This window comes from Myodes glareolus, chromosome 1 (assembly GCF_982192425.1).
Source record: "Myodes glareolus chromosome 1, mMyoGla1.1, whole genome shotgun sequence".
Taxonomy (NCBI): Eukaryota; Metazoa; Chordata; class Mammalia; order Rodentia; family Cricetidae; genus Myodes; species Myodes glareolus.
The window spans coordinates 66063493-66081877 of NC_142026.1; the positions used below are offsets into that span (position 1 = coordinate 66063493).

An 18385-nucleotide genomic window follows, 5' to 3' on the forward strand; every position below is an offset into this window, starting at 1 on the left:
CTTGAACCGTTTCCTTTACCTCTTTGATTGTTTTTTCTTGGTTTCCCAGAATTTCATGTACGGATTTACTTATTTCTTCAAACTTTTTGTTATATTTCTCACCTATTTCTATACTCATTCATTCAAACTTTTTGTTATATTTCTCATCCAATTGTTTAAGGCAGTTATTCATATCCTGTTTAAGGGACTCTATTGCTTTCATAATGGCACTTTTTTTCCAGTTCTTCTGGGTTAAGGTGTTCAAGTCCTTCTATTGTAGGGTCCTTGGGATCTGGCGTTTTCATGTTGTTTTTCAGATTGTTGGATGATGTCTTGCCTTGGCGTTTGCCCATCTCTTACATCAAATGCTCTCTATTGGAACTTCTGGTACCGGGTCAGGTTCCCTTGTTGGGCAGGGAATTCACTGATAGAAAGCCTACCTTTCCTCAGGCAGGCTATTGAAGCACAGACACTCCCTCTTTCCGGGATGCACCTACAGAGCAGGTCCAGTGTGCAAGGCAGCTGAGCTGGGAAAATTTTATGGCCCCAGTGGGAATAGGTATTTGTACCTGGGTGGAAGCTGGGATGGCAGGCGGGAGAGCTTAGCAGGGTGGAGACAGCACGACAGGGTGACCTGGGAGCCTATGGGGTCAGGGAAAGTCCGAACTCCTCCTCACCTGGCCCCTGCTTTGTGCCCGAAGCAAACTCACCCCTCCGATAGCCCTCTGAATGGAAGCTGGGATGCCTGGCGGGCATTTAAATCTATGTTTAAATCAATAAATATATAAATACAATCTCATGGGTACACTTAGAGTTCTTCATGTATATATATTTTATGGTTGACCATGTGGGACTAGAGTTCTTATCATTGACTCATCTCTTGAGAACCCTGACTTTCCCTCTCCCAGAACTCATTAACTACCTGGAGATGTTTATGTAGGAGAAGATATTCTTGAAATTTTTTTCATGTATTCTGGCATGTCAATTGGTGGTGTCATTTTTAATGCCTATTTTTGCAGTGATATGGTTTAAATTTCTTGGGTATAGCTTCCCTTTAACATATACAAGACACAATTTTACAGTGAACAGAAGGTCTTCTGCAGTATTTTCAGTCCTCTTCTGAGGTGTGACCTGAACATCAAACAAGGGGGTTGTATTATAGATAAATCAGGTAGGACTGGACACCCCACAATGTCTATCTTAGGATTTTGTTGCTGTGAAGAGAGACACTGAAATCATAGCAACTCTTATCAGGAAAACAGTTAATCAGGGATTGCTTATCATTTCAAAAATTTAATCTATTACTATCATGGCAAAAAATCATGATTAATTGCAGGTAAGCATGCTGCTAAAGATGGTGCTGGGAGTTCCACATCTAGAATCGCAGGCAGCAGAATGAGACTGTGTGCCACTGTGAGCGTAGTTTGTCAATATGAGATTTCAAAGCCTATCTCCATAGGGACAAACTTTCTCCAATAAGGCTACACTGACCTAAACAAGGCCCCATCTCTTAGTAGTGCAGCTCCTTATGGGCCAAACATTCAAACATGCGAATCTATAGGGGATATTCCTATTGATACTACCAAGCATCTATTGTTCACTGCATTTGGATTAGTTTTAGATTTCTTTGGTAACCACAGTCTTTGCAAAAATAAGCATCCTTTAATGTAGGTCTAGAGCTACATTTGTCTGTGGGAATAAGGATGTGCATTTAGAATGAACATGGAAATTAAACTGGTTTAGGAAACTGGCCATTATAGATATCCTTTAAGATGCATAAAATCACTATCCATGTACAATTGTTTGCAGTTCACTACTAGTCATGATTATCCTTCTTTTGAGCAGCCTAACAACCAATCAGGCAGTTTTTGGTTACCTCTAAGAGATAACTGATACTCTTGCATATTTAGGGATATCTTGCCTTGCTGGTCACTTCTGTGGTTTGTAGGAATCATTACTGGATAGGACAATTGATGGTTTTTCTCTGTTGCCCACTTACATAGAATCTTTGAGTACTATAAGATCTAGTCCTCAGAGAAAAAGTTTCTGCATGAGATCACCTTTCACAGATTCTATATGAATTGGCAGCAGGTACCCTGCATGTATTTTATAATTATTATTGGAATATTTTTCTGAGACTCCCAACTCTAAGAACAAGTGAGTCTCTTATATCTTCTTTTAGGCCTCATATGCTCACTTTGGATTGCAGGGTCCAACATCTATAGCATATCTTTTGTATTTTATTTCATTTTATTTTGTCATTTTTTGTTATCTCTTAGAGGCCTCTTCTTCTCTAATGAGAGAAAGAAATGGAGTTGATCTCCATGGTACAGATGTGGATAATAACTGGGAACTGTTAAGAGAGGGAAAAATATAAATAGTATGTATTTTATGAGTAAAGAATCTATTTTTAATGAAAGGAAATAGTTTATTTTTCAAAGTGATTAATGACATTGACAATCTTTAATTAGATTAACTTTGTTTTTAGAAGAGGAACATTAACACTAGAACTGAAATTTGAGAACTTGTTGTCAGTTATTCAGATTACTAAAATTTCCATGACTACTCAACAGTTATGGGGGTAATTGTAGAGTGACTTAGATAAAACAGACAAATACCTAGAATCCCAGAACCTACAAAGATGGATGCATGAAAAAAAGACAAAATGGATTCCATGAATAACTCATAAGTCTGAATCAATAAAGACATTTGAAAAACGTGAAATTTTTAAATGATGAAAACAAACAAACCAGGGATAGAATAAAGGCCAGTTCATGAGGGGCACACATGCACACATGAAAAACCACTGACAACTCAGTACTCAGTGGGGACATTGATATCTTTTCCTCTAAGACCAGGATCAACATAGGATGCTGCAGTGGCCACTATTCTTCAGCATTCCCTTAGATATCCTAGGCAGAACAAAGGGGTGACACAAAGAAATAAATTTGGTCAATTAATTGCCTGGAAAATAGATCTGTAGATGAAATGACCTTATTTATTGAAAATCTGAAAGATTCTACAGAAGTTTTTGGAACTGCTAAACAAACCCACCCACCTTAACTCTACTACTGTAAACTACTATTGCACACAACCCATTAGAAGTCCAGTTTTGTCAAAAGCATAGGGAAACAAAGTAACAAGAAATACTCAAGTGGGACACAAGTATCACCCCAGGAAGAAGAATTGGAAAGATTTTGTGGATGGATGGAAGAAAAGGGGGCATAGGAAAAGGATGAACAGGTAGGGAAAGGTGGGATGAAAGAAAGAGTATTTGGAGTAATGACTTCACTAGTGGACTTTTGTGAAACAATGTGGAGACCTACTATGATGGAAAATCCCAAGAATCTACAAGAACAACCCTAGTAAAAACTCCTTGTAGTGAGGGATAAGTATCCTGAACCAGTCATCTTCTACCACCAAAGACTTCTAGTAGTGGGAGTGGGACCACACTATAGACATAAAATATTCAACCTACAATCTGTCCTTCCTGAAATATATACTGGGGTAATGGTGGAACAGAACTTGTGGGAGTGGCCAACCAGTGACCAGCCAAAATTAGAGCCCAGGCTTTGAGAGGAAGCACAGACCTGACACTCCTAGATGGCCAGGAACCAGAGGCTTGACAGCCCAGAAGTTCAAGAAAGAACCAAAGATGACTGGAAAAACATTTAAATGAAAAGATTACTAATGATATTCTCTTACACTACTAGATCAGCCTTCACCCTAAAATTCATCAGAAAGGTATCATCCACATCTACAGGTTTGAGTTACAGCCTCTGCATATAAGTATGGTAATATATAGGAGTATCCTTGTGCAACTCTTAACAGCAGAAGTAGGGGACATCTTTGACTCTTTTGCCTGCCCTTTGGACGCTTTTCTTCTTATTGGGTTATTTCTCTCAGATATAATATAAGGGACTGTGACAAGTCTTATATAACTTTCTGGGCACTATTCTGTAGATGTCCCTGAGAGATCTGGAAATTTTTTGAAGGGGAACAGAGAAGAAGTGAATCTTGTGTAAGGGGAAGTCAGGTTGAGGGAGGTGAGGGAGGGAAAACTGTGCTCAGCTGTAATATATGAGAAGAGGTAAAAGGGAAAGAAATACATATTAACAGGAAAAAAATCATGTGCAAGAACCCACTGTAATTGCCTCTTCCAGGATGAAAACTGTATTATCCGCCCTTACACAAAGACACTTACATCTGTGCATCAAACAAACAATGGATCAAAGCTATTTAGAACCCAGCCATGTCCTAAGAGAAACATGGGCAGACCCTTATCCTGTCATTCTCCTCACTACACATGGATTAATGGTGTGCATGCAGCATTGGGCATAATATGAATTAGGTAAATAGGGGACAAATTTGAGTATATCAGAGGATGTTTTCTCAATGCAAACACGGCACCATTTTCCCAGCAGACTCAGAGCATCCAACAGTTTGAGGGTTCCTGAAGCTAGTTCCCATGAATTCGAGGTATCACTATATATTTCAACCACAATCTAAGATCTTAAGGCCTTTGAAATTTTGTTTCCTATATTGATGTCTTTATTTTCTTTTAAGACTGCCTCACTGTAAATCCTGGCCTTCCCTTGTACACACGTGTATCCCGGGTTTATAGGTGTGAGTCACCATGCTGGCTGTACCTGAGTAGTACTAAACCATTTTCACCACATAACTTCTCTCCATTTTATACCCCATTGACAAAGCAATACTCCCACTCTGCTGCAGGATAAGAGGAAAGGTCACATACTCATCATGACCAGAAAACTGGGGTACTGGTCTTTGAACTGAATTGATTGGAGACCTCACACTGATACATTCCAACATCTGTGCGTCTAACAGTGTGTATTCTGAGTCCACACTTTGTTGGGGACAGAGTCATCCTCTCTGTGAGCTTCAGATTCTTCTTATTGAAGATCCAACGGATGGAGACATCAGTGTCGGGTGAAATGCAAGTGAAGATCACTGATCTACGTCCTGTGACTCTTCTGTCGGTGACTTGCACAAAGGGCTGTGTTACATTCTCTGTGAAAATACAAAAGAAGGTACCAAATGACAGAATTTCAAAGAGTTTGACCAGACTCACTGAAATTCATACTTTATAAAGGTTTTGTGGGGGAGAATTTGGAGTTGTGACTATAGGCATATCTTGTGCTTCAGATCTGCCCCCCAGGGACTGTGTTACTTTAATTTAGCCGCTGTTTCTGTATAACAGTTTTCTTGTAATATGATACACAGTGCATGACCATTGTCACATAAATGAGGTAAGCTTACCTATGAATAATGATATGAACTTGGGATGGGGAGTTGCTGACATCAGAAGCATCTGTTCTATTTACCTGCAGAAAGTAATTCCCTAGTCTGAATCCATCAGGAGAAGGAAGAATCTGGAGTAGCTGACTTCTGTTTCTTTTCTTGCTGCCTTGACCGTTCTGTGAAATCTCATAAGCCCATCAGAACAATAGGCTAATGGCACAGAAAAATTCCCACTGAGCCTCAGGAGAAGGAGATACGCAGGAGACCTACATAACTACAACTGTCATGGCAGAACACAATTGATCCTCCACTCTATGGGACAATCAGTCTCATGACTTGGGCAATAAGTAAAGTCTTTTTCCCTGTCAGCTCTGACAGGAAATCTAACAAACAAAAACACTTACAAAAAGGTCCTCAATGGCACATTGAATTCAACCAGGGCAGTTTTGTATTCAGGCTGCCTTGTTGTCTCTGTGAGGACCCCATAACTTCATCAACCAGGGCCTGCTTGACTCCTACAGAGTCTTTCTGGGGACATGTGCACAGTGAGAATTCCAAGTGTCTGGGCTATAGCTGATATCCTAATGTTAAGTTTACCCAGAACAGTTCCTTCTCTCTGCAGGTAAACAGTGGTGAGGGGTTCTAATTTATTACTATTTGTCTACTCAATATGTGTCCTGTGGTGAGGGCCCAAACCCTAGTGCAGGGCACAATGCAGTGGGGGAGAGAACAGGAACAACCCAATCATGACAGTTTGGTATGTGAAGTAGGATAAGCCACACATAAGTTGGAGACCATAGAAAGTCACTTACTCTTCACAAAAACTTCCACATATGCACTTTCAACTTTGGAAACTTTGTTTAAAACTGATAGTGTGTACATTCCTGCATCTTCCGCAGTGACATCCTGGAGCATCAGGGATCCATTTTCATACACCATCCCTTGTCTTCTATGTGCAGGTTCCCAGGTGATGGAATTCTTGGCTCTGCTGTACTCTACAATTTTGTGAAACTGGGTCCTAGAAATTGATTTGTACCAGGAAAAGGCTTTCACATCTTCTGGAAGATTATGAACTTGTAGAAATACACCTTCCCCTTCAGCAGCATACCGAGGCACTGATTGGATCATGAGTTGGGAAGAAGTGAGAGCATCACAGAACAGTGAAATGGAGCCTGGAAGTGAAAAGAGAAAAAAAAGTCATCATATGAGGATCATTGTGCTTGGTGAAAAGATTCTGACCTCTATTTTGAGCAGAAGGATTCATTCTGACAAGTCTTTATTATGGGCCTGTGTGATGGCTTGGAGCAGTCTGATCTTCAAGGCAGGCATAGATCTTTAAAGGTCTTGGGAACCAGGCTGGCAGGTTTTATGTCAACTTAACAAAAGCTATGGTCATGTTTCGAAGCAAGTCCTCAGTTGAAAATGCTATCACTGGAATGGTCTGTGGGCAAAACTATAGTATTTTTTGTACTGTGGTTGATACAAAAGGATTCAGACCATTTCAGGCAGTTCCAAGCCCTGGGATAGGAGTCCTGTGTGATATAAGAGAACAGTTTTAACAAACATGAAGACCAAATCAATAGGAAGCATAGTTTTGAGAGGAGGTACGAGTAGAGCACTGGTAAAATGCTTCCCTAGATCAATTTAGTATATCCTTGGAAATACGACAAGATTCAGGGCTACCTGGTCTAGAGCCCCAGGAGACTGTACTGACTCCGATATCTTAGGTTGAATTACTTTAAATCAAGGCCTTCTTTGATGCAGGTGGAGTCAGAAGATGAAAACTGATCTATGGCCATTTGTCTCTAACAGTGTATCCTGCATTAAATGCTCAAACCTCCACATGGAGATACCGTGCTAAGGGAAGGAAGAGTAGACCAGCCATGACAGTATGGTGTGTCGAACCCCACCCATCACTGAACAATCACAGAGAATCACTTACTGTGGACCTGGAGTTGCACCTGTGCGTCTTCACTTCTCATATCTGCCCTCAGAATTCGTAGGGTGTACAATCCGTGGTCTTTCTGAGTGACACCATGAAGCAACAGGGATCCATCACTGTACAATGTCTCTCTGCCACCATATTCAGGTCCCCACACAGTTGACTTCATGCCAAGTGTATACTGGGTAACCACAGTGTTCTTGTGCACAGTCTTTCCTTTGAACCAGATAAAGGCTACAATATTCTCTGGGGGATTGTGAACAAGTAGAAGAACACTTCTCCCTTCAGCAACCCTGGGTGGCAATGATTCAATAGTGGGCTGAGAAGAGGTAGCAAGGCGCCCACACTTCCAAAGGTAGGCTAGAAGGAAAGAAAGAGATCCATATAAATAATGTTTGTCCTTAACTAAGACGAGGCCCTGTGTCTTTTGCAAATGTGTCTCTTGCTCAGCCTAAATTTGTGGGTGAGCACCTCCAAGTCTTACTTGGTGGAGGTCAGCACATGGTCTTTATATTCTCAGTGTCCCCACATTTATATTATGTTCAGTATATGACTCTCTCTTCAACCATCAACATTGTCCCTGCTTAATGTCATGAGTTCCCTGCTCACATTTGCAATTGATTGGAATTGGGTGATGCCTGCCCAAATTATTCCCCTATAGACTATTAATCTGTCCTCTCTGGCTTTTGTTTTTCTTTTTCTATTCATCTTGAGGTTGCCCCTAATTTTGTTTGTGTTCACATTCTAACTTTCTTTATTTCAAGTTCACACAAACTGGGATATCATAAGATCCATGAATTGTCAGTCCTCTCCTTTCATGCACTGTCAAATCCTGGTCTCCTCATCTGTGAGCAAAAGTCCTTGAGATGTGATACAACCTTTGCAGAAGAGTGGAGAGGGGGCCTCCATTGTCTGAGTATGTTGATCTGTCATCCCTCTGAAGAACTTCTGCTCCACAACACCTTCTAATCTCTGCTGTTCTTTCTCATATGTGTTGAACCTCTCCCCAAGAAGGAGCACCTCCCAGAGTCCCATGGGCTATAAGTGGGTCTATGTTTAAAAAACTGATCTACACTTCCAGTTTCACTCCTGCCTCATGTTCCTACCCCATTATCTCTTTATGTTTCTGTCCTCTAGAACACAAAGTGAGAATCAAGTACAATGACCATACATTGACAAATGATAATAGCTGTTGACCATGGAACTGCATTCTTCTATGTCCTGGCCTAGATTAATCAGCACCAATAAGGGAAAATCTGCACAACCAACCCAGAGCATCCAGTCTGCCCTGTGTTTACATTGCTCTGAAAACATGGAATTCCCAACAGGAAGGTGACAAAACTGCCTTTGAGACTCCAAATGACTGTGTGAGTGATGTTTGTGGAAAAGAAGAAAACTGTTCTCACTGGAAGTCACCATCAGACTGAGTTCTGACAGAGATTAAAGGCCCAGGATGTGTCATGACTTTCACGTCTTGGGTGTTTAGGAGGAAGTGACCTGATTCCTGGAAAAAAACTGTGAACTCCTTCATCCTGTGCAAGATTTTCAAGACAATGCTCCCACTTCCTCTGTTTGCTAAGCTTTGTGGTTGGTTTGCCCCTGTGCTCCATGGTCAGTCTGAGAGGTCTTTGACCTCTGTCTACTTGATTTCCCTTGGATACCATGGATTTTCAAAAGGAAACACATGTAGTGGGAAACAGAACATGGTCTCCTGGCAGTGTGGCAGACATACCAAGCAGTCAGTAGGTCTGAGAACACTGTGACCCTGATTTCCCGTGACATCACTGGTGAACTGCAGCTCATGTCTTGGAAGCTGTCAGATCAATATAGCCTGTAGCCATTTTACTGCAGGACGGAATTCCTTGAGTTGGACCCAAAGGACAAGCACTTATCAGGAGAACCTGTATCATTGGTCCCTCTCCAAGGGTACAAAGACTTTCATGTAACAAGTCTTATATGTCCAATAGGACAGTTAGTGAATGACCTGGACACTTGTTGAGTTATGTACCCCTTCTGAAGAAGATTGACAAGAGATGTAGACTAATCAAGACTCTCATGACAGTGTACTGTCTGATTGCATACATCACAAGACTGATAACTAAGGATCACTGTTCCCTGCCATCAGGAGGTCAAAATCCAACCCTTATAAAATGCTTTTCATAAATAACTGGAGCTGAGTCTGGGCCAGAGATCTGGAGACAGGGCAGACTCTTACTCACAGCTCAATAAGGATCCCATCTTTTTCTCAATCAGGACCAATATATATTTCCTCCATGTCTTTCTCAAGGAAACATTCTTAGTATGAACACCTTGGTTCATAGCATGCATCCACCTGTGTGCAAGATGATATCAAATGGGGGATTGTAATTTATTTGCCATTGTTCTACAATATATGTGTCCTACAGTAAATGCTCAAACCACAATATGGGAAACAATGCATAGGAAAGGTAGTCACACAGACACACACACACACACACACACACACAGAGAGAGAGAGAGAGAGAGAGAGAGAGAGAGAGTCACACTCCTATATGTGTTCAGTGAAATGAATAAAACACAGTTCACAATGAATCACTTACCATGCACGTGGAGGTATATAGATGTTGTTGACGCAATATTTCCACTTCTATTATAGATTCGTAGCGTATAGATTCCTGTGTCTCTCTGGGTGACATTTTCTATCAGCAGTGATCCATTACTATATACTGTCTCTCTACTACTGTGCATAGGCCCTGGTGCACTTACACTCTTGTGCAGTGTATATACTGCAATTTCTTGCTTCATATTTGTTAGCCCTTTGAACCAGGCAAAGGCTATAAGATTCTCTGGAAGATTGTGGACAAGCAAAAGGACATTTTCTCCTTCAACCACTTGGTGTGGCAGTGACACGGTGGTCTCATGGGCAGTCGTGGACATGTGCCAGAAGCTTAAAATAGAGGCTAGAAGGGAATTGAGAAAAAATCATGTTAACCAGGTGTACTCATCATTTAGATTTGTTATGGGACTATGGGTGTCCCCACCTTCCTTTGCAGACATGAGCAACATGACTTACGTTGCCTCAGAATGTCTAAGAGTGTCAGTAAATTCTCTTTGGAATTCTTTGCTTAGGTGGCTGCCTGGTCACCTCTGTCAGTGTCCCATATATCTCCTCACATAGAGTATTTGGTGTGAGGATCATTGCCTCTCTGAACTCAGGCTCTGGAGAGTGCTCTCTTTCTGATTTTTTACTCTGGTTTTTTTTTGTGATTCTAGTAAAGCCATGACTTCATCTTTTGGATGTACTGGCATTAGGTCAACTAGAACCAGGGCTTTTTGCTTCTTTGTTGATTTTGGTTTTGTTTTTAATTTTGGTTTTTGTTTTGGCTTTTTAAGACAGGATTTCTCTGTGCAAACTTGGTTGTCCTGAAACTTACTCTATAGATTAAGGTATACTTGAACTCACAGAGATCACCTGTGTCTGTCTCCCAAGTGCTGGGATTAAAGGATTTAGACACCGTCACGCATTTAGAACCAGTGATTTGTAGGCAGGTATAGTTAGAATTTATTGATAGGTTCAGTTCCCTGAAAAGACTCAGGCACAAATGAATAAAGGAAAAAAAAAGGAGGGAAAGAGGAATGTGTCTCCATGGATTTCTCTTTATTGTTCCTAGGTTTGGACATTATGACAATAATCTTGTTCAACTGTGTAATAAATAACTGTAGATTTACTTATGTAAATATATTTGTGTATTTGTGAAGCTAGTATCTCCTTGTGTACATATGTAGATATATGCCACAAATCTGAGCGGAGCACATGTGTCAGGGTGTTCATGTGTGGGTACATGTCACAACGCCTATGTGGAGGGCAGAATAGATCCTGCAGGAGTCTGTTCTCTCCATATACTGTATGGGAACTGAGGACTGGTTTCAGATTTCATATCTTTTCACACTAAGACATTTTTCTAGCCCTCCCCAGTTTGATTTCTATTTGGAAGGTCATCTGACATGATTGTGGAAGAACTGTCTTCACAACATTACAGCCAATGTAATTCACAGTTAATATGGAGTGTTTGAGGATTTTCTCATACCATTGCTGTCACCTGAGAACTTCACTACGCTGAGCCTCTTTCCCTAACTCTACCTTCTGCACCATAATGGCGATCAGAAACATGAGTCTCCTCTCAAGATCCTTTTCTCCTCATGAGACTCTGACCTGCCTCTGAGTTGTCCTCCCCACAAACTCAGAGAGTGTGTATCCTTACCTGTGAGAAGAAGCCCCTTCCATGGTGTGCACGCCTTGTGGAGAAGTACAGAGAACTCCTCCATCAATCTTCTCACTTCTTGTTCTGCCTCTGAGGAGAAAAGCCTCAGGTACGACAGAGAACTCAGGCTCTGCTCTTCTTCCTCCCTGGGCTGAGATTTTTCTCAGACAGGAGCACTTCCCAGAATCCAATGGACTGTGAGAGGAAGGGTTTGAGCCCCTGCTACTCTCAGTGCTGTCTTGCATCCTTCTCAACTCCCCTTTATGTTTCTTCTCCAAGCAGCACATAGGACAACAGTTCAGATAAGAATCCCCATGCCCTCAGAGAAAAATGAAACACCCCAGGGCTGACATATGCTGTGTCTTTGCCTTGGGTCTTTCAGTACCAAATAGTCTGTATCATGCTTATGTGCCTTTGAGTCACAGAGACACAGTTGATCAACCAGGCTAACCTGTGTTTACTTATTCTCTGCAAGACGTTGACAGAAATCTTTCTGACAGTTGAAAAGTGACCCACTGAGTGATGACTAGGAATGTTGATTAATGGTTTATCACTATATGCACCAGTCAAATTAATGAACTAGGACTGAGGCCCAGGAACAGTTGTATGAGGTTTTTCCTGTGCTCAGCCTTGGGGAAGAGATGACCTGTGTGTCCTTGAAAGGACTGTGGATTCCATCTTTTTATGGAGGGTTTCAGAACAACATTCTAGCACTATGTGTTAGGTATACACATGTCCTTTCTGATCATGTTTGCCCTTTTCTAGATGACTCCTTGTTGGCAATCTTGCATTATCTTACAAGAGATGCAAGGAGGGAAGAGATCTTCATGGTCCCCATGCAGAAAGGAGTTCTCACACAAAGGAAGTAACCAGTAGGTCAGAGCAGGGTCTAGTAACATAATTCAGTGTTAGTAGGGACAAAGAGAAAAAGCATTTGGCTAGGTCATGGCCCAGTGAAACAATTTCCAGAGCCTGGAGCATGTACCCTGCTCTCAACCCCTGGAGATCACTGAGAGAGTTGCAATCTCATGTCTAAGGCTACCAAAAGCATGGTCAAGTTTCCAAATGTCAACTTCCTTGGTACATTCAGCATGGGTGGGTTGCAGGACCTGCCATCCAGATCACTATACACTTTAGTACTCCTAATTCCTTCTACCATAGGATGGGTTAAGACAACATTCCAGATTTGTCTTGGAAAGCCCTGAAATAAGGTTGGAAGTAGTATGAATCCAGAGGAAGGGCATTCTCAGGAGTCTTTTAATAGGAAATTGCAGAGGAAAGTTGTGGGAGTCCGCGCTTCCCAATGGATACTCACGCCCGACCCAGGCTGCGCGCTTCCTGAACTCGGGCCCACGAGAAGGGACATTGTCCTGAGGGTTCGGAAAGAAAACACACACACAAAGAGACCTGGCTCATCTACAAGAGTAAATGGCAACTTTATTAAACTCAAGACAGATATTTATACCAGTGGGCAACCAGGATCAAAAAGGCAAGGCCTCCTCCCAACCAGAAGCAGGAGGAGAAGATTAAAGCTTCCCGACCCCTCGGGCAGGGTCAGCCAGGGGAGGCAGGCTAAAGGCCCACTGCTAAGACCTTGAATACAAGTGGAATCACCATAACAAAGAGAACCAGGTTCTTGCTAAGTTATCCCCTCAAGCCAGAGCTGGTGCAGAGACTCCAGGAAGCCGGAGGTCACACAGCCCTGCGAATCGCCAGGAGAGAAGGGAAGAAACTTTGTTAGCTACAAGTCTCCCTTTTTATATATAAAATATGACGACACCACCTGTCTTAGGCATCACCGGAAGTAGTCAGGAGAACAGATCCGGATCCGTCCTTAGGATAACGCCTCAGGTCCGATGCTCCCTGTCTTAGATTGGAAATGTCTGCCCAGTGATTTAGACCCGTCTCTGGTTAATGTCATCCTCCAACACGTTCAGCCAGTTAATGCTGAAAGATACTCCGGGGCGAACGCCAACTAGGGCCAGGCCGTGGCGGACCTGAAGCCACTGGCCAGGAGAAGACACTCCAGCGTAAGCATGCATAAGCATTCCTGGAAGAGACAGTGCTTGCACAAAGTCTGAAACGTTGGCTCAGCATAGCGCCCTTGGGTAGGGCTGCAGCACCGGCAAATGGGACCCCTGATGTGACTAGCTAAACTAAATTAGAGCCAATTAGCAATTTTGTATTCCGGGGTCCGAGAAAAAGCAGCACAATCTTAACCTGTGACCAGCAGAGGTTAAAATTCACACCCAGTTGTAAAGATTGACTACAAGTCCAATTGCGAATTTGAATAGTATGGTAATTCCGCGTATCTGGCAAGGTCTTAGCCTTGAGCATCCAAAGCTGCTATCAGGGCAGGGGGAAGTAGGTGTTTTCCCCTCAGGGGGCCAAGCAGCCTTGGCTAAAAGGGACAGATCAGACAGAGAGACAGAAAGCTGGGAAAGGGGTAAAATCAGGCACTGGATCATCTCTCAGGAATCTGTCAACTCTGCTATCGCCTCTGCCATCGTGTCCGTGGGATCTCTCGAACTCGCCTCGTCCTCAGGTTTTTGAACAGAGGAATTCACGGTCCGCACCAGACGTTCAGGAACCCAGATCGGGAGCTCTGCATCCTGTGGAAATATGCAAACCGCCCTCTTCCCCAAATCAAACCTAGCCTGGACCATATACATCAGTACATGACCCGGACCTTGTCAGACGCTAGTTGAGGCCAATCCTGCCTGCGTGCATCATTGGAATTGGCTCCTCTCATCAGTCTCTGGGAGCAATGTGCTTAGCTGTTTAGGATCTAAACTACAACCAAGCAGATCTTGGACATACAGAGATCTGTAGGTCTCTGTCTCCAAGGAGCAAATTCTATTGGCCTGTGTTACTGCAACCGGCCTAAATGTTGGCTGAATTAGTCAACCTCAAAACATTATTTTTTATTGGCCTGCACCATCATAGCAGGTCTTGAACTGGGCTGAATGGTCAGCTCCAAAACATCTTTTAGAATCAGTTCCACCTGGAACTTTTCCAGGGGCAGAAAATTATTATCTGATCCAGTACATGAGCACTTACATAACTGGACAGAATTATAAAAATTGCTACCTTTATGGGGGCACATTGCCTCCCGCCAACATTAGAGAAATAATTAATAGGATCGACATATCTGGCTACAGATATGGAAATCTTTGTCAGTCATCAATCCATATAAAAAATATTAGGACTCCATAAATTAGTCCTCCAAGAGCAATTAATAAAACAAAAATATATGTAACAAACCTAAACTGAAAACTCTCAATAGACAAACTTAAAATGACTGAAAGACATTTTTTAAAATCCTCAATTATAACATCTTTAATCATTGGAGAAGTGTGAATCAAAATAACTCTTGACTCTTATCTTATCCCTTAAACATGATTAAGATCAAATACTGCTCATAAGTTGTACTTAAGAGAAACTCCTCTACCACTGGTGGAAATGCGAACTGGCATAGTTTGAATTTACAGAAAATTAGGCAACAAACCATTCCAAGATTTAGCTAACCTCTTTGGGTCTGTAAAACCTTTGAATCTATCAATCTCCACTAAAAACCGCCAAAGCTGCCTGTGCTGCACAGCAGGGGGCGGGACACAGACTCGCTCCCTCTGGCTGCAAACTGTCACCTGAGATTTGGCGGGCGGATTTTAACTATTTTTTTGCACCACCAAGGCCTGGCTATTGTCGCTTTTTGTGGGCTGCCTCTGTTGTCCAGGCAAGCCCTCCAAGCCAGCCCAGATGCCCACCAATAAGCTGCGAGCCCCGCCAAAAAGCCGAGCACCACGCGCTGTGTGCCCTGCGCCTTCCTCCCGTAGCCCCCACCCGGGAGGTGCCGGAGTTTGCGAGGCGCCTAGCACTCTCTTTTTTATCTGTTTGCTCAGGCACCGCCACAACCGGCATAGCCCTGCTCCAGGTACCTGCAGCCCGCCGCTCACTGGCTGCCTTGGGCGAGGAAGCCGTGCGACTGCCTTTCTGCGTCTGGTGAGCGCGGATGTGCCTTCCGGACGAGTTTGCACCCGCGGCTGAGTGTACTGGCACACCGCTGCGTTTACCCTCCTTGGCCTGTCTGTAATGGCCCCGCAGCTCACAGGCAGGGCCTGGCGGCTGCCTGCGCTTCTCCCTGCACCATACAGCAGCCTGTTTCTCTGCTCCTAAGTGTACCTTGCAGAACCTCAGCCACAGTGAATGACCCAATGCGGTCCTGTGAGCTGCATACAAACATTTGCGGAAGCTTTCTAGTCTCCCTGAAAGACAAGCTCTGTGAAGCTTCTCTTTTGTTACTCAAAAACTCTTAATAGAACTTACAAATATATTTTTAATCCTCTCTCAGCCCAAGGTCCGCACCTATATGTGCCTCGGCTATGTACTTTGCTAGTAGCCAGCTACATTTGGCTCTGTTGCCTTGGGAACGGATTCCCGCTGGGAGCTAACTGCGCCCAGCCTGTGCTCTCAGGCAAAAATTAAAGTTCCCTGCATGAGAGAGCCAGGGACTGAGTTTAATTCTAAGCAGTCTCTAGTGCAGTGTCATCTTTGATCTTGGCGCTTGGTCTCTTTAAGAAATTTAGCAGCTGATTTGCTCACTGGCCTTCAGCTCTGGATCAGACCTTTCAGCACCCATATTCCTAAAAATCAAACTATTCAACCTGTTCACCCCCTTATCACCCGTGCACAACTGCACGTTACAAAAACTGCAAAATCTGGCCAGATTCCGGATCGTGGGGGGGCCCTCACCTCTATTTGGGCTTCTCGTGTTGGATCCACTGACAGCAGGACGCGACTCTTCAATTCTTCAAAGCCAAGCCCACTCAAGGGACGCCATCTGTGGGAGTCCGCGCTTCCCAATGGATACCCACGCCCGACCCAGGCTGCACGCTTCCTGAACTCGGGCCCACGAGAAGGGACATTGTCCTGAGGGTTGGGAAAGAAAACACACACACAAAGAGACCTGGCTCATCTACAAGAGTAAATGGCAACTTTATTAAACTCGAGACAGATATTTATACCAGTGGGCAACCAGGATCAAAAAGGCAAAGCCTCCTCCCAACCAGAAGCAGGAGGAGAAGATTAAAGCTTCCCGACCCCTCGGGCAGGGTCAGCCAGGGGAGGCAGGCTAAAGGCCCACTGCTAAGACCTTGAATACAAGTGGAATCACCATAACAAAGAGAACCAGGTTCTTGCTAAGTTATCCCCTCAAGCCAGAGCTGGTGCAGAGACTCCAGGAAGCCGGAGGTCACACAGCCCTGCGAATCGCCAGGAGAGAAGGGAAGAAACTTTGTTAGCTACAGAAAGTCCTGGTACATTTCTCTTGAGATTAAAAGGACAGAACAGAGTCAGAAATGGTGATAAATGTCTTTAATCCTCAATGTCTTTAATCCTCTTTAAACTCAAGAAGAGGCATGTTGATCTCTTATATTCAGCCAACCTGGACTAAGTAATGAGTTCCTGGACAGCTGGGGTTGCCCAGAGAAATCCTGTCTGGTAATATAAAGGACAGGACACTAAGTTATGGGGATGCACATGTTTTTTGGCCAATCCTACCATTTCTCTTTTTAATTTTTTTATTGATTTTATTGAGCTACATTTTTCTCTGCTCCCCTCCCTTCCTCTCCACTCTACTTCTATCCTCTACCATGGTCCCAATGCTCCAAATTTACTCAGGATATCTTGTCTTTTTCTACTTTTAGACATAAAGCAAAGAAAACCAGCCTACTATTCACAATCTCAGAGAAAGAACCAAGACAACAATGAGGAGCCTTAGAGAGACATACATGGACCTACCACTTCTATACCCAGAATGTGGTGAGTACAAATCAAATGTTTCAAACCAATGTGTCTTCCATATACACTGTTCTATGTTTCTTTTACTTCCTGTCATGATAATACCATTAAAATGAGCAGTTTAGAAGAGATCTGAGAGTCCATTTCCCTACTGAGGCTGTGTCACATTGTATCGCTGAAGAAAGTCAAGGCAAAGAACATGGTCTTTTCTGGCTCATTTGCAGGCTCAGACTCTGGCTCATCCTTAGCTAGTTTCTTATACAACCAGGGACCACCTAAGTAGAATTGATACTGCACACAGTGGTTTGGACTCTCCTGTATCAACTATTAAGACAAACATTCACAGAAATATATAGCCTGACCTAACTTGATTGAGATTCTGTGGATTTTTTTGTTGTATTATTGTTTATTTTGGTACCCTGGCAACAGTTTCCTCTCCAACATCTATTCCCTGTTCCTCTGCCTACTTTTCCCATCCAATGATCCACCTGTCTGTTTTTATACTAATACAATACAATTTTTATTACTATAGCTCTATAGTAGATCATGAAATTAGGAGTGGTGTTACCTCATGTATTTTCTTTATTATACAGGATTGCTTTAGCTTTCTTGGGTTTCTTTGTTTTTCCTAAAGGAGTTGAACATTGTTTTTGAAGCTTTATAAAGAAATTGTGTTGGAATTTTGATGGGAATTACATTGAATCTGTAGATTGTTTTTGGTAAGATGACTGTATTGTCCAAATACAGATTATTTGCTGGGAGAGGTTCTTTGAAATAGAATCTGGAGAGTGTTGCATTTTAGCTGGCAGGTAGATTGCTCACCAGTCTTTCTAACTAGTGTGGACTGTGCCTCAATACGGTTTACAAGACATTTGGGACAATCTCAACATGACAGCTAATGTTAACTAGGACATTGTTTCAAACTGTTAAGTCCTCCTTCGTAGGTAGATTCCAGATGATGTTCCCCATTCTCAAAGTGACTACGTCTCTTTGATTGCCATGGTCATCACATATGCTGGGCCAATCTGAGCCAGAATAGACCTCAAATACATATACCCTGAGTGTCACTTTTCTCACTTCCCTGATCCTGATATCAGGGATGCTCTGCTGTCCACAAAAGATATCATGTAGAGTTAAAAAAAACAGCATCATCAATACATGT

At 42.8% G+C, this 18385-nt stretch overlaps 1 protein-coding gene across 1 annotated transcript; it reads right to left on the reverse strand.

Moving 5' to 3' along the window:
• Positions 1 to 4738: 4738 nt before the first annotated feature.
• LOC148123417 (pregnancy-specific glycoprotein 22-like) lies at positions 4739 to 11503 on the reverse strand. The gene is made up of 5 exons (XM_087911385.1): positions 11425 to 11503; positions 9763 to 10122; positions 7184 to 7543; positions 6054 to 6413; positions 4739 to 5010 (listed from the first exon to the last, which is right to left on the reverse strand). The coding sequence occupies exons 1-5, from the start codon at positions 11486 to 11488 to the stop codon at positions 4739 to 4741; spliced, it is 1416 nt and encodes a 471-aa protein (XP_087767511.1). The 5' UTR covers positions 11489 to 11503.
• Positions 11504 to 18385: the final 6882 nt, after the last annotated feature.

What these genes read in the sequence shown, in the direction of transcription:
- LOC148123417 (XM_087911385.1), bottom strand. Translation starts at nt 11,488, where the DNA reads ATGGAGGAGTTCTCTGTACTTCTCCACAAGGCGTGCACACCATGGAAG. An exon ending in GAAGGGGCTTCTTCTCACAG is followed by an intron (nt 10,123 to 11,424) that starts GTAAGGATACAC and finishes ATTCCCTTCTAG; the next exon opens with CCTCTATTTTAAGCTTCTGG. An exon ending in GGTGCAACTCCAGGTCCACA is followed by an intron (nt 6,414 to 7,183) that starts GTAAGTGATTCT and finishes TTTCACTTCCAG; the next exon opens with GCTCCATTTCACTGTTCTGT.